Source organism: Pteropus vampyrus, unplaced genomic scaffold (assembly GCF_000151845.1).
Source record: "Pteropus vampyrus isolate Shadow unplaced genomic scaffold, Pvam_2.0 Scaffold563, whole genome shotgun sequence".
Classification (NCBI taxonomy): Eukaryota; Metazoa; Chordata; class Mammalia; order Chiroptera; family Pteropodidae; genus Pteropus; species Pteropus vampyrus.
This window is the reverse complement of record NW_011889344.1, coordinates 69,399-85,859: the sequence shown is the minus strand read 5'-3', so window position 1 is coordinate 85,859 and position 16,461 is coordinate 69,399. Positions and strand designations below refer to the sequence as shown.

General features: G+C 52.3%; 1 protein-coding gene and 1 long non-coding RNA gene across 5 annotated transcripts in view; both read left to right on the top strand.

The window, feature by feature from the left end:
* Positions 1-6: 6 nt before the first annotated feature.
* On the top strand, positions 7-5,073 carry LOC105308267. Of its 4 annotated transcripts, XR_897286.2 has the most exons (4): positions 7-270; positions 1,750-3,636; positions 4,208-4,351; positions 4,772-5,073. It is a non-coding gene; the product is annotated as an uncharacterized LOC105308267 (long non-coding RNA). The 4 variants fall into 4 exon arrangements; XR_897285.2 differs by having other exon boundaries at positions 7-2,055; XR_002777979.1 differs by having other exon boundaries at positions 7-3,636; positions 4,825-5,073.
* Positions 5,074-14,803: 9,730 nt separating this feature from the next.
* Positions 14,804-16,461, top strand: part of SHANK3 (SH3 and multiple ankyrin repeat domains 3) — a 48,403-nt gene continuing 46,745 nt past the window's right edge. The window contains 1 exon segment of the mRNA XM_023525429.1: positions 14,804-14,851. Within this exon segment, the coding sequence (XP_023381197.1) occupies positions 14,804-14,851 (48 nt within the window).

Here is a 16,461-nt window from a genome sequence, read left to right as displayed (position 1 = left end):
CCCCCGGGCTGGCGGGGGCGGGGGCTGTCCGTCCCCATTGGACCTGAGCGCGGACATTGTCCTGGGCGCCCGCCGAGCTAGCAAACCACTGCTGGCTTTTCCTTCAACGCTGCTCGTGGCGTGTGGCTTGTGTGTGACGCGGCGTGTGGTGTGTTTTTGTGTGTGGCGTGTGGCGGACATCGGGGGTCTGGTCTGCCTCCAGGGCGCACCAGTGGGAAGGACCCATCGGAAGAGGAGGGATGACTGGTCCTGGCCGTGTCGCTTGGACAGGTGACTTCACTTTTTGGTCCCATTTGTTTAGCTGTCTGGAAGTTAAAGCCAGGTGTCCGCAGGGTTGCTAGGTGGGTCTCGTACTCTGTGCGCTGACAGCCCGCCTGAAGTCTGCAGTGACTGCCCCCCAGCGGCTCCCCTAGGGCAGTCACCCCCGCCGCTCTCTGGCTTCCGGTCCCTCCGTAAGCTCAGGGCGCCCTCTGCGCCCTCTGCCCTCTGGAGCAGTAGGACCTGGGCTCCTGGCTGGGAAGGGCCTCCCGCGCTTCCTGACCCTGGAGCCCGTGGGACCGTGGATAGGCCTCTGGGACCCGGGTGGGGCCCAGGACACGGCTTCCACTGAGGTCCAGCCCTGTTTGGGGAGCTGGCGTTTTCCCGACGCGACTGGGAGCTCAAGACGAGGGGCTGTGGGGGCCGATGTGAAGGGCCTCGACTGCAGAGAGGGGGCTAGTCCCCGGCCCGTCGCCCTGCCGTCGCATTCCAGCGTGGTTACTGGGCTTGTGCGTGGGCGCAGGATTGGGTGAGGGCCGGGACAGGAAGTTTGTTCGCGGCCCCAAAATCTTTGACCCTGTTACTGGAGCGATCACGGCCTGTGGGCGCTGAGCGTTAGAGTTAGAAGGGAACCAGCCCAAAGCGGTCCGGGCCCCGTGGGCTGCAGAGAGCTACCCCAGGCAGCCAGGACCTGCCCTGATTCTTGGGCAGAGCCCTCCCGCGCTGTCACGTCATGCACACGGCTGGCGCTGCTTCCGCGGGTAGCTCAGGTGTGCGCACACGGGCTGGCCCAGCCCGACCCGGGTGGGGGAGGAGGCGCGTGGCTGCCCGTCGCCTTAGTTCAAAGCGGAGCCTCTGTGGGCGGCTGAGGCTTTGGAGCTGTGAGCTCTTTGACGTTGCCACAGGAGCTGGCAAGAGGGACAGCGCCCCAACGGCAGGCAGCCTGCTGGGGTCGGGAAGTGGCTCTGGACCCCTGGGACATGGCTAATTTGGAACCACCACCCACAGTGAATAGAGGGGCCTGATGGGGAAGGGCGAGGGTTTGGTTCTGATCTAGAAGCTGGGGTGAGAGACGCCCTCATTCCCCGGCCTGGGCGGGTGAGCGGTGTGCGTGAGTTGCCGCAGGGAGAACACGGCTCCTGAGCCCAGCCAACGTAGGAACCTGGGGTCCTAGAGGCCACCGCTCAGGCCTCTGCCCGCCCCCTCTGCTCCGTCCTCCTGGCCCTCAGCGACCACCACCGTTCCTGCTGCCCACCTGGTCTACCCAGAGGTCGTGTGGCTGGTCCCAGTCCCAGACAGGTGCTCCTGGTGGGTGCACGCCTCAGCCGAGGGGAGAGTGGCAGGTGACAGATTCTTTGCTTGACCACTCTTCAGTTTGGCTCCTGAAGCCTCGACCAAGCCCATTGGTGCCCTTCCTCATAAAACCCAGCTTTGGGTGAAACTCTCCATCCTCAACACCCGATAAGGTTCTTGGCCCCCTGCCCTCCCCAGGTGACGTCCGGCCACCCCGCCCGCCTTCAGCTGGAACCCCTCACCCAGATGTCTCCTCTCTGATCATCCATTGCCCCCACCCTTCTCCTCTCCCGCGCAGGGAGAGACAGCTTCCCTTGACCCTCAGGTCCTGGTCCATCTGACAGTTAAACTGACGACGGACCGGCAGAAGAAAAGCATCCACGTCTGTTAATTTCACAAGTGTCACATGACAGGGGAGCCTTCGCCAGTCCACGGGGACCCACAGGAACAGTCAAACCTGAGCGTTTCATGCCAGGTCTGCAGGAGTACGTGATAGGTCAGGAGGTGAGGTCACGTGGTGAATTGGGGGGCCTTGCAAGGCATTTGTTCCCATTTCTCCCTTTGCCCCCTTTCCTCCAGGTTTGGGGCACTTCTCACACGAGGGTTCGATGGCCTGGCTCGGGGATTGAGGGGGTCTGTTTTCTTCAACTCCTCTCCCTTAAAATCGTCAGCATGCCCAACTGCCACACTTTGGGGTAATGTGTCCTGAAACCCGTCACTACCGAGCCCCACTTGCCCACGCTGTAATCCGACTTGAGGCCACCTCTCCCTCCCCCACTGCAAAATGTCATCACAGGGGTTTGAGCACTTGCTGCGGTGGCCCTGAATAAAGTCAGCCTGCAGCCCCCATCAAAATGTGAGGGGGCAGGAGGCCTCGCGGAAAGGGTGGTGGTGCCGAGCAGATGGGGCAGTACTGCTCAGGAGTGCCGTGGCTGCTGTGAGGTGGCAGTGTGTGGTGCTGTCCCTTACCCCCTGCCCGACTGCGGGTCAGTCGCATCCTTGAGCCTCAGGGCCCTGACTATGCTGTGCCAACTCTGGAATTCCTAACCCATAGGGCATGGCTAGCTCTGTCCCCTCCTTCAAGTCCCCTGGGATGTCATTTTCGCAGTGAGGACTTGCCAGATCCCTGCTCCTTCTCGCCCACCTGCTCAGGTGTGAACTGGGCCCCCGTAAATGGATGGAGTATCATGGCGAATGCACTCATCCTGTTTGGTGGGTGGGGAACACAGCAAGACTTAGCCCCTGCCGGCATGTGGCAGGTCTGTGTCATCACTGCTGTTATTGTTGGGGTGGGGTGCTGGCAGGTGCTGGGAAGGGGCCACAGAACTTCCAGGGAGGGAGGGTCTCCCACGGGGACATCTTAGCTGAGGCCCTGAGGGGTTATCTGGGTGACAAGCAGGTGTGGAGCCGAAGAGCCAAAGAACCGTCAGAGAGTCAAGTTGCAAGCAGAGGGCAGGTTTTATGGCAAGGGGAACGACTCTAAGAGACCACCTCAAAGATTCGCTCAGGGCAGGAAGGAGAATCAGTTTCAGAGTAGGTACAGAAACCACTCCTGGTGACAGGTTACGCCCCTGTGAACGACACCAGATAGGTGGCTGACTGGTTCCCGAAACAAATCTGTCACTGTAGTTCATCACATCATCGCCTGAGCATTTTGTCACGATGCTAATTTTGTCCCAGAGGAAGGTCTGCCAGACCAGGTGTGGGACATCCAGGGGTCTAGGTGGGCTCAGGAGTGGCCTCCTGAGCAGGTCCCGCGTCTGGTCTCGGACGTGTGGCGTGGCCTGGCCGTGGCAGGCTCTCTGCTGCCACCATGTGGGCGTGGGCCAGAGGCACAGCTGTCGGGGAAGACTGGCCTCCATCCGGTGCGTGCCTGGCAGCGGCACAGGAACTGGGTACTGCTGGCTGTTGTGCTCTGGTGACCAGAACCTGGGCTCACGACTGCCCACGTCGACGGAGCCGAGGGGCTGGAAACACCTCAGTGTGATGGAAGAGGCTCATCCGAGGGCCGCGTTGTGCTCGACCGGCCCGGCTGTTCTCTAGCCATCCTGGGAGGACCTGAGGTGGCCTCGCCTGGACACGCAGGTGCGCTCCGGTGCAGGGAGGGGCGCCCGATGGGCTCTGGGCCAGCCGCTCGAGGGTAGAAACGGAGTGCGGTGGCAGAGGCCACGTGGCTAGGCCGCTGTGGTCCCTGTGATGGCCAACAGGAATGGCGTGGTCTCAGAGGACTTGGGTTCACTGGCCACGGAGTCACCCCTGGGGCGAAAACAGGGCAGTGTCAGAGGAGGGGGTAGTGCTGGGAAGTCCCGCGGTCCCAGGAGCATGGCCCAGGCCTGAGTCACAATGCCGGAGAGTCACGACCCCTCTTCCTCATCCTGGACGTGACTCACTCGCAGGCTGGAGCTGCTGCCAGCGGGAAAGACCTGGCGGAAAATCCCAGGGCTGTGCCGCCCCCCTCCCCTGCGGGGGGCACGGGGTCTGCGGGGATGGGACCCCAGACTCATGCCACTTTCCCAGACTCTGTCCACGCCCTAGCCCCTGCCAGCCCACTGACCAAAGGGGGCCTTTGGGGGTCAGACAGGACATTCATTTTGGGCCGCTGTGCATCTCACAGTGGACACAGTGGGTACATGAGTCTGTCTTGTTAATTCCCCAGTTCTTAAGGCACAGCGTGGTGGACACACTGGCGGCCAGACGATGCAACCGCGTGCTCACTCCAGAGGCTCTCTGGACGGGACACCCCCGGAGGCTCCCGAGGGTCCCCCTGTCTCAGTCCAGGAAGCACCAGCTACTTCGACAGGTAAGCCCCAGGCGGCAGTGACTTACCACAACAGATGTTCATTTCCTGCTCACAGAAAGCCCAGTCCGCATCGCGGGCAGGGACAGGGGCTGCGCTCCACATAGTCACTTAGGGACCCAGGCCAAAAGGAGGGCAGCCATTTGAGACACGTGGACTTAACGGTCGTCCTGGAAGAGTGAAGAGGGCCTGTGGGTCCGGCCGGGAGAGGAGTGCACTGTCCCACGCAGGTGGATCCCAGAGCTCTGTGGCGTGCCCCGCCCGATGAGGAGGGGTGGTGTGTCAGAGCCGGCCTCAGGCATTGGCTTTCTGACCCCTCACTTTGCCGACTGTGGCACAGGAGCAAGGCCTGAGGGGACGAGGTCCGCGGTGCTGTGGGGAGACTGTGTCTCCTTCCAGGTGCTCAGACTAGTGCTCTGTCAGCCTTCCAGGGACCTCGTAGCCACGGCTTCCACGTATTAAATTCTTGTCTGCAGACCAGCCACACGTGGGTCTGTAATCGACACCCAAAGCCTAGCTGAGCGCTCAAGGAACTGGGCGGCCATGGAGTGAGGGATCGATGGATGACGTCAGAGCTTGGGGTGAGCCGGCAACCCGTGATCAAGATGCCAAGGTCCTCAGGGAACGAAAAGGCGTGGCTGACCAGGTGGAACCCTTCTGGTCACTGCTCTGTCTTTCATACCTCCTGCTGTGGTGTGTATAAATGTTTTAAAACGCAGAATGTCTTTCTGTTCATTTCTGCATTCATTTATTACCTGTTAAGCAAAAGAAATCATTAAACACTTGTATGTGCTGACCGCTGTGGCTGAATAACTGTTCTGCCAACGTAATCTAAAACCCCTCTATCACAAAGCACTTGGAAATGCTGACAAAATCGCAATAAGCACTCTTTTAAACGTATAGCCAAGCTGTAGAGAAAGCAAGGGATGTCCCCAGGGACACGAGATGAAGCAGAAACGAAGAGCAGCTGACTAAGCAGGTATGATATTAGGGACACCCTCAATACCAGGAACTTAAAGGTTTGGGTTTTAATGGCTACGCAGGAGACAAGAGCCAGGGGCTTGGGCCCATGCAGTGTGAGAGGTGGACTTTAGATTCTCACACAAAGTCAGGACTTTAAAGATCCATAATCTCAGTGAAAAGCTAGAAAGACTAGAAAAAAAACCTCCTGCTTTCCAGGAAAGATAAATGAAGGACCTTGGAACGATCTCACCGCAAGATGGAAATTGAATCTCCCCTCAAAGTTTGTAAGTACAGACTCACTCTCAAATGGTGTAGGTTTAAATACATGCCACCTGGGTGGCTTGGACTCAGGGGAAGTGGCTGAAGGCTGGTCACATCGAGGCGGCGAGCAGGAGCAGATGAAACCAGCTCTGCATGAGTGCGGGCTCAGCTTGGTCCCTCCAGGTCCCTACAGACTGGATCAGCCAAAATCAGATCACAGGGTAAAATCACGAAACATGTAAGTATGCTAAAAATATTCACAGAGATAAAAGATTAAAAACCCGAACAAGGAAGGAAAAACTACTGGAATCAGGAAAAAAAAAAAAAAAAGAAAGAAAGAATCCGATAGATTTGAAAAGGAACAAAATATAACTTTAGAAACGAAAAACATAATAATCGAAATTTCAATGGGCAGCTTAAAGAACAGACTAGACACAACTGAGAATTACTGAGCTGGAAGATGGGTCTGAAGAAATTACCCAGAATATGAAATAGATAGACTAGGAGATAAGAACGTTTTGCAGAAGTCAGACTGAGAAGGTCTAACATAGTTAAAATATTTTTAATCTTTTAAAAAACTTCACAGTTTCATTACATATGTGTATAATGGGGACATCAGCTCTCTCCATCTCCAGAACGTTCCCATCGTCCTGAACAGCGCTGTCCCCATTAAACACTGACTCTTTTCGCCCGCGACCTTGACCCTGCTGTCTGTCTCTACGACTCTGCCTGTTCTAGGCACTTCGAACAAGTAAACTCACACACTGTCCTGTCGGCAATGGCTTATTACACTTCACTTGTTTTCAAGGTTCATCCATGAGGCAGAATGTATTTTTCATAGGAGATACTAAGGAGACACATGATTTGAAAAGATAACAGTGGAGAATTTCCAGGTTTGATGAGAGACTTAACTCCTTAGATTCGGCAATCACGACAAATGCCAAACAGGATAACCAAAACCAAAATGGCACCCCGGTGCACCGTGTAGCAGCTGAATTATACTGAGGACAACAGGGTCTTGAAAGTGCCCAGAAAGAACAAATTGCCTACAGAAAGAGTAAAAATTAAAAAACAGCATTTGTTCAGTGGCAACAGAATAGTAGGTTAGAAGTGTGGAGTGAACATGACTTACTCCAGAACGCATGCCTGGGGCGCCGATTACAGCTGTCTGTGCTAACGCGCATCTGGCCTGCCTTTTTCACAGAGCTGGTTTTGTAGGGGGCAGCCATGTGCTCACCTAAGAAAGAATTTCATTTTCTGGACTCACTTGCAGCCAGACCTAGTTCTGCTTAAGGAGACGTAAGCAGAGTCATTGGGTGAGGTTTCGAAAGGGACCCTTAAGAGAGCCAGACATCTGCACGTGACAAAAAAATCTGCAGCCAGATTAGAAGGAAACTTTCTCAATCTGATAAAGGGAAACTACAAAAAAGGCTGAAGGTCACATCATACTTGGTGGTGAAACATCGAACACTCGCCTCCTGTGACTGAGAGCAACAGAGCCTGCTCTTCCCGCTTTGTAAGGACACTGCCCTGGCGGTCCCAGCCATTGCACTAAGGCAATAAAAAGAAACGAAAGACATAAAAGTTCAAAAAGAAGAAGTACTTTTGCTATTTGCGGATGACCCGGTTGTTTATGTAGAAAATCCTAAGGGACCCATAAAAATGCAACTAGAACTAAGTGAATTTAACAAGGTTACGGAGTTTAAATACAAAATCCGTTGTATTTTTATGTACTAGCAACGAACTATAAAATAAAATTTTAAAATTTCATTTACAATAATGTGAAATAACAAAAATCTTAGGAATAAATTTAACAAAAATGTGCAAGAACTCTACATGAGAACTACTAAGCCTTGCCAGGATAAACCGAGGATGATCCAAATAAATGGGAGGGCACATCACGTTCATGCATGGAAGACTCAGCTTTGTTAAGATGTACATCCTCTCTAAATAAGGTCATAGGTTCAGTGCAACACTAATCAAGTTCCCAACGAGCTGTTTTTGTAGAAATCGACAAGCTGATTCTAAAATTTATATAGAAATGAAAATGACCTAGAACAGCCAACATGATTAACAAAGAACAAAGCCGTAGGACTTCTACTACCCTGATGTCAAGGTTTACCGTAAAGTTACAGAAATTGAGACACTGTGGTGCTGGAGAAAGTATATAAATAGAGATAAAAGGGAAAAACTAGAAAGCGCAGGAATAGACCCACATGTATGTGGCCAACTGTCTCCCACAAAGGTGCAAAGGCGTTCAGCAGAAAGGAAGGGGCCCTGGAATCGTCACACACAGAGAGACAGAAAACAGAGCAGTGGTCACAGGAGGGCAGGCGGGGCGGGGCGGGGCGGGGGACGGGAGTTACTGTTTAATGGGCACAGATTCCGTTTACGAAGACGAAAGGCCCCGGGAGGTGGGTGGAGGTGGGTGGTGGTGACGGCTGCACAAGCGTGTGAAGTGCTTAAGGCCACAGAAGCATAAGCTTAAAACTGATTCCAGTGGTAAAGTTCGTGGTACATATATTTTACCACAACAGAAGAATATTTTAAAATAATTTTTAAAAACGGTCTGAGACGATCGGACGTCCGTAATGGAAAAATACAAACGTTAACTTTTTCTTGACACCACAAACTAAAATTAACATTAAATCAAATCATAGACCTAAACATAAAAGTTAAAACTACAACCTCTAGATGAAAACACAGGAGAAAATACTCGTGCTCTTGTGGTAGGCAGAGGGTTTTTAAACGGGACACAAAAAATAAGAACGATAAAGGAGAAAAAAGATAAATGGATTCTGTAATAATGAAAAACTTGTTCTTTGAAAGAGACCGGAGCGAAAGCGGAAAGGCGGGCCACACAGAGAACGGCTGCTGTACACGCGTCTCGCGAAAAACTTGTATCCAGATTCTACAGAGAGCTCCTAAATTCCAGTGTCAAACGACCCAGTTTTTTAAAAGTGGGCAATAGACTGGAACAGGCGCTTCACGAAAGAAGACATGTGAGTGGCCAAGCACATGACAACAGGCTCGAAGTCATTAGTCATCAGGGAAACGTGAATTTAAACACACGAGGCGGTACCGCTGCACATCCATGGACATGGCTGAAGTCAGAAAGGCAGACGGCGCCCAGTACTGGCAAGGAAGTGGAGATGGAAAAAGCTGGAATGCGAAATGGCGCCACCATTCTGGAACCTGCTTTCCAGTCCTTCAGAGGTGAGCGTACTCTCCCGTCAGACAGAGCCGTTCTATCTCCCAAGGGAAATGAAAGCGTAAGTCCGCACCAAAGCTTATCCACCAACGTTCATAGCAGTTTTATTCATAATTGTCCCAAACTGGAAGCAACCCACATATGCATCTCAGCAGATGAACTGATGAGCAACACGTGGTATCTTCATAAATGGAATGCCACCCAGAACGAAAAGAAGGAACCAAGCGGGATTTACCCCTCGGAGGGGGCTCGGGTGGCACTGGGCTGACAGCAGGCCAGGGATCACGGCCGCTGAGACAGTCGAGGAGGAGGGCCTAGGAAACTCTTCCTTTTAAAAAGCAGAGCCCTCGCTGCAGTGACAGCCCCGCCCCACTCCAGTCCCTCCGCGCCGCGCCACGCCACGCCACACCACACCACGCAGGGGCAGATCTGGAGTCAGCGCGCTCGCCCCGCTCCAGCAGCCTCCGCGCCATCCGGGCGGCGCGGCCAACTCTCCAGCCCCCGCGGGCTTTCCTCTTCCGATGTCTTCCGGCACGAGCATGGGGCCACCGTTTCCACGTGCACACCGTTCTCTTTAACACTTAAAAATGGTCAAGATGGGAGAGGCGAAGCGGTAAAGAAGTACAAATTCGTAGTTGATAGACGGTCACGGGGATGGAGAGCTCGGCGTGGGGGGCGCCGTTCGCACTGGGTGGACGGCCAGGGAGAGAAAAAGCAAACGGGATTGTTTCATAAACTATGTAAATGTCTCACCCATGTACTGTATGCTTCAAAGTCATAATGAAATAAAACTTAAAAAATGGTTAAGATGGGAAATTTTATGTTTATATGTATATATGTATATGTATGTGTGTGTGTGTATATGTGTGTGTGTATATATATATATATAAAATTTTTTTTTTTTTTACCAAAATAATAATAAAAAACCCCTACGGAGCTCTTGAATTGTGACCTTTGGGTGGAAAGCGAGGTAAACATGTGGGCAAAACCTATGGTCTTGAATGAAGAGGTAACTGGAATCCTAAATGTGAAATTAACTAGGTAGACATTTTTCACTTTTAATTTCACTGTTAAAATAATATTTTAACTCTAATGCCATTTCTAAAAATAAACAACAAATATCAGCCATCCTTCACCTCGCTCTAAGGTTTGCCACTATATGTGAAGAATGTTCATTAGAATGCACTTCTTCTGTTAAGATGACAGAAACCAAATGCGAACTAGCTTTATGATGATCATAAAAATTTGAGTATCAATACAGGGAGCAGGCCCGGGCCACAGGCTCTCCTCTGCAGCTCACAGCAACCAGGCACACGGTTAGCATTTTACATCCACTTATCTCATGTGGCCCACACAGGGGCCTAGGAGGCCAGCAGCAACTGGTGAGCCCCGAAGGCAGGCCCCTTGCCTCACCCACAACACCCGAATCGAGGCCTGCGTGTGGCCAGAACGAACGTGGGTGTGAAACAATGCCTACCGTGCCCCCAACATACCAGAGCATGCACAGAGACACAGGGAGGCTAAGCAGCGTCCCCAGGCCCCCTGAGTGTTTGGTGGCTGAGCTGGGATTCTAACCCAGGCATCTGCTCCAAATTTGGCCCTTCGGCCTCTCCATTCTGTGGGCCCTCAAACTAGAAGCGACATTTACTGGCTCTTAAAACCAACTGCAAGAAAAGCAGATGTGACGCCAGATTCCTGGGACTAAATTTAGGGGCTCAAACCCCCTCAGAACCTCACGTCCGTGTTGACATTTCTCAGTGTTGCTTTCTCCTCAAGGCTAGAATCTTGGTCACCAGTAGCTGCTGAGTTCACATCTGTCCTCCGCATCCCAGGAGTGGGAAGAGAGTTTTCTCCCTCACTTACCGGAGGTGAAATCCCAGGGCAGGTTTCTTATTGGCTTGATCATGTGCCAACCGCCGTGGTTCAGATCCCGGTCTCTCTGGCCACGTGTCAGGCAGTCTGTGCTCTTTTCTTTTGTTTCCTCATCTGTTCAAGGAGGACAAAGACATGAGCTTGCTCAGTGAGTTTGTGACAACTAAATGAGTTAGTACGTGTCACATACTTAGAATGACATGTAACACTCAAAAACCTTAATGAATGATCTGTTGTCAAAATTCCTATTGCACATTTATTTTTTATTTAAGCAATTTTCAGAAAGTGTTGGGGTCGTCTCCCTGTAGAAAAGCCTCCTTGTGAAGTTGTAAGCATTGCCTGTCTCCATCAGTTCTGGAGTTTGAATTATATTAATCTTTGTAGTCCTGGAGCCACCAAGCCAAGAAATTAGCATAAAAGAAGTCCCAGGCTAGTGGCAGGCAGTCCTCTGAAGGGGCACATCTAGGCTCTCAGGGTTCCCACGTAAATACAGCCCCGCCCCAGTTCGTAACCCAAATCACAAAATTCTCACAGAAATAATCTGCCAGGAGCGAGAGCAGGATTAGACCACCAAAAGTTTCACATAATGGAATTACTGACTAGAAATTAAAAAGCAAATATTTTTGAAATGATTAAGGACAAAAGAAGATGATTTTAAATTGCATTAACTTTTTAAGAAGACCATATAAAGAGTGGGCAGATTTGATAATGCACCACATAAACCTTCTAGAAACAAAACCTATGGTTATCAAAACTGAAAACTATTAAAAAAAAAAAACCCAACAACTTCTACAGACAGGATTAACAGCAGATTAAACACAGTCAAAGAAAGCATTAATGAAATGGAAGTCAGAATTGGGAAAATTACCCAGAAAACAGCACTGAGAGAGAATAATCTTCAAAGCATTGAGAGGAAACAATGGTTGACTCAGAATTCTGCACTGGCTAAATTATCATTCGAGAAAGACATTTCAAAGACTGAAAGAACTTGTGACTACCAGACACCCATTAAAAAAATTTCTAAAGTATGTACCTTTAGAAAGAAGAAAATTCAACCCAGAAGGAAAGAGTAACATGCAAGAAAGAATAGCGAGTAAAGAAACTGGTTAACACGCGGCTAAATCTAAGCATTCACTGTGAGATGGGGTAGTAACAGTAATCAGACTCATTCGTTTGGAGGTCAGAAACAACGTGGACAAAAGTTAAAGTATTCCAAGTTCTTATTATCACATGGAAGGAAAGCAGACACATTAACTTTCGACTTCGTTAATTACGCATGTTGAAAATTTAAGTGCATTTACGAAAATGATAGAAAGAGAAATCGTAACTTCCAAACCAAGGGGAGCTGAGGAAAAGGGGAGTAAAGAAAACCTGATTAATCAAGTGGGGGGCAGAAAGAGAGAAAAAAGAAGCATAGAGAAAAAAACAACATAAAATAAGATGGTAAAAAGGATTTAAAACATATCATTAATCATAATAAACACACCAGTAAAGGCTGAAAATTGTGAGATTTGTTTTTTGTTTTTTAAAAAATCTAGGTACACATACTATTTACCAGAAGCACCCCTAAGTACATAAGACATAAAAGGTTAAAAGAAAAATGATGGAAAAAAATATATGAAGCTGATACTCACAAAAAAATGCTGTGGCTCTAAGATTGGAAAAAATAAAATTAAGGCAAAAAGAATTATTAGGGATAAAGAGGGGGCTCTATACGATAAAGGAACAATTTATCATGAAATCTATAATAATCCTAAACCTGTTAGCATTTAAAACAAAGTCTTGAAATATATAAAACCACAATTGCCAAAATTTCATGGAAAGACTGCTAAAGCCATTGTCACAGCAGTGGGATTTTAACCCACCTCACTGGTAACTTATAAATCAAGCAGATGGAAAATTAGAGAGGGCATAGAATATTTGAATACAATTAACACACTTGATATAATGGAGTATATTTATACACATATTCTTGCATCCAATCATTTCTATTGAACAGGAAAGCTTTACAAAAATAGACCACGTATATGGCTACAAAGAAAGTCTTCACAAAATCCCCAAAGATCAGTGTTATGTAGACCACCTTCTCTGACCATAATGAAATAAAATAAGAAATCAGTATCCAAGGGTTAGTCCTCCCTCCAAAAAACAAAAACAAAAACAAAAAAACGGGTATTTTAAAATTTAAATAAGCATACTTTTCAGCAATTCCCAAGCCCCCTGCCCCAAATATTGATACTGGAAAATCAGAACAAGATGAAATTAAAAATACTAATTGTCAAAACTTAAGGGACAGAACTAAAGTGGAACTTGGAAATTTACAGCCTTAAATTTTTATTGTCAGAAAAAGAAAGACTAAGAAATAAAGTACCTGCTCAAAAAATTAGAGACTCATAATAAAAAAGCAGAGAAAATAAACAGAAAAGAATGAAACAAATAGAAAATAAAGACTAGCAAAATGAAAAATCGATTCTTTAGAAACAAAATTGTATTCCTAGGAAAATAAAATGTAACAAATCTGACTCAGGATGAAGTAGGACCTAAATATGCTGACAGATATTAATAACTAGAAACAATAAAAAAAACCTACCCACAGAAAAGGCACCAGATCCAGACAGTCTTAGAGTCCGCCAGACAGTCGAGGGTCCCTGCCCCACACAAGCTGCGCTGGGCTTCAGGAGAGGGTGTGGCCCCGTGAGCAGCTTAGGATGCAGGTGAAGCTTCGATTTAGGCTTCACAGGCTGAGTGTTCACTGTGTGGCCGGTGCACCGTCCCAGGCCTCAGGCACGTCGGTGAACCACACGGGGAAGCTTCCTCTGCACAGGGAGCCCACACTGTGCTGAGGAAAGCCAGGTGTAGACAAACAATGAGTTAGAAGGCAGCTGGGCCGTGGGAAAGAGCGGACCAGAAAGGTGGGAGGAGCAGGGGGTAGAGGGGAGGACGGGCCTGAGAGCCAGAGCCACTCTTCCCCCACTGGTTGTCATGAAAACCAGGGTGGGGAGGGCTCCAGGCAGAGTCAGGTGAGACAGGAGAGAAAGCACACCTGGGGGTTTGCAGGAGGGGGACTGTGGTGGGGACAGGCCACTGTGGTTGAGCTGAGTGGGATCTGGTGAGGAGCGGGCCCCAGGATTGAAAGAGGTTGGGACGGCTCTATGTGTGTGTTGGGGGGGAACCACTGACCTTAAGTGGGGCACGTGGGCGGGATGGTAGCCTTGTGGCATCAAGGGTGCAGGGTGAGTGCTGGGGCCTTTGCTGCGGCCTGCAGGCCTGGGGCAGCTGTTGGGTAGAGAGCGGGGGTGTCCAGGGTGGGCTTGTCCTGCGCCAGGCCCGGTTCTGGGTGTCCTGCCCCGACTGCCCAGGCCCTGTGAAGCCCGTCTGTGTGTTGCTCTGTGTGGGGGGAGAGCGTAGGGAAGAAATAGGGGTGGTGGGAACAATGGATCTTTCTGGAATCCTGGTCCTGATAGAAGGAGTGAGACCGTGGGGTCCCCGAATCCTCACCGTCAAGGACGGACACTAGAGGGGCAGGGCTGGGCCGGGCAAAGGACTCCCGGCCTGGGAGGTGGGTCCTGGCACAGCACTGGGGGCGGGGGGCCGGCGGCTGCCCAGGGCTGTGCAGCCGGCGCTGAGAGTCTGTGGGGCTTTTCTTCCCAACAAAATGAAGAGCACACACGCCTGGCCCTCGCTTCTTCCTCCGTAAACCCACCACGTAGCCGGGACGGAGGCCGTAATGTGGGTACAGTGCTTCTGGGTGTGTTATTTTTGCAGTTGCCGGGGTGGTGGCGGTGCTGGGGGAGTGTGCAGGCTTGGACTCGTTTGCGATGTGCCCATCCTATGTGCCAGGCACTCCGTGGAGCCAGCGCCGAGCCCAGCAGAGCCTGGAGACCATGAGTCTGTTGGTTGCCCATCAGCAGAGATGTGAGGTTTTCTCCGGAGAGGCTGGGCAGCCCCGGCCAGGGCTTGGGCGGGGAGGCCTGGGGAGGCTAAAGGGCCCCCACGAGGTCCAGGCTAGGTGGGTCGGCGGGCTGGGGGCCATTCAGGCCAAGGGCAGGTTTGCAGGGCGGGCCGGAGGCCTCGGCTGCTCTGAGTCTGGGTGCGGGGCGAGGTGCAGCCTCCTTCCTGAGCTCCGCCAGTCAAGGACTCTGGTGAGCATGTCCACGGCCTTGCAGCGGCCACAGTGGGATGAAAGGAAGGTGGAGGTGGCGGGGGAGGGATGGGGTTGGCAGGGAGGCTCTGAGTGACTGGGACAGGAGAGGAAGCAGGAAGGGACAGGAAGATGGTGGAGACACAGAGGGGTGGGAAGTGCCTTTCCTCTCTGCAGGGCCGGGCCAGGAAGTCGAACCCTCATGCTTCCCAAGGTGCTTCCTGCAGATAAGGGGGCTCCCACCGCCCTTCCTGCTCCCCCTTTCCCCACCCTCCCATCCTGCCCGTCCCCCAGGGGACCCTCAACTCCCTCACTCAGGCGGGGCCAGTGGACTTGGGAAGAGCCTAGACAGGAGGTGGGAGGCCTGGGCATCCTGGGGCCACACATCCATCGGGGTCTGCCTGGCCTGGGGAGGAGGCAGGGCCAGAGCACAGACGGCGCTGGACACTGGGCTCTCAGGGTCAGCGGGGCCCTGGAGGCAGAGGTTTTTCCTGAGAGGGTAGTGGGGTGGGGGAGCCAGGGCCCCCTCAGGGCACGTCCTTGAGAAGAGGGCTCTGCTCGGGATGGACCAGAGGCTGACCTGGAGGAAGAAGGGTGGATATTGGGGGTGGGGGTTGGGCAGGTAGCAGTCAAGGCAGCTTTGGGGGAGCGGGCTGTTCCTGGACGGGGTGTCAAACACTGTTCCGCGTGGGGTTAGGGTGTTTCCGGGTTGCCGTGGGGAGATTTTCTGTGTGGGTTCATTCAAGTTTATTCTTGGGAGGCTCGGGAATCCGGGGCTGCTCTCGCAGAAGGCGGGGAGGCCGGGGTCAGAGAAGCTTTCTACCGGGCACCAGAGGGTGTCCCGCCGTTCCCTAAAGGTTGCGCGGTGTGTCCTGTGGAGGGCGAGCAGCTCTTTCAGGCGGGTCAGGGCCTGTGGTTTTTTTGGGGGGGGCAGTTCTGGGGGAGTCAGGAGGTATTCCTCCGGAGAGCACGGATATTCAGACATTTTAGTGGCTGCTCTTTGCTCTCGGGAGCCTGGGGGCCCAGCGCGTCACGCACTGGGGTGGTCCTGTGAGGCTCATGGGGTCGCCGCGCCTGGCCTGCTCTGGAGGGGCGGCGGGCCCGCCTGAGCCAGTTTCTTCACAGCGCTCCCCTCTCCTCCGCCCACGCATCACCCCCTCCCGCGTTGCCACGACAACGCGTAAAACTAAAATTCACTTCCCCGATGCAGGTGGAGACTAGTAGCGCCCCCTCCCCTAAGCCCTTTCTCGTAGGTCGCGCCCCCATCCTGTTGTTGCTAAGGTGACGAAGAGGGGGCGACAGGCCTTGGGTTTGGGCGGACCAGAGGGCCCGAAGAGGGGGCAGGAGAGGCGGGCCTGAGTCCGCAACAAACTCCCCAAACTCAACTAGGGGTGGGGGGCCCCGCGGAGTCCCGTGCGGCGTGGTCGGAAGGGTGAGGTGGCCCGGTTCAGCGGCCCCAGCAGTGGCGGAGCACCGGGCCCCTCCCGGCCGAGGTCGCCTCCGTGCTACGCCCAGGGCCGGGGCGCGGTCGGTCCCGTCCCGTCCCCCGGGCCCTGGGTGGGGCGGGGTGGGGCGCGGTGGGGTGGGGTGGGGAGGTCGGTGGAGTGGGGAAGAAGCTGCCACCCCCAGAAACTAATTCTGTTTTTCTCTCCCCTTCCTGTCCTG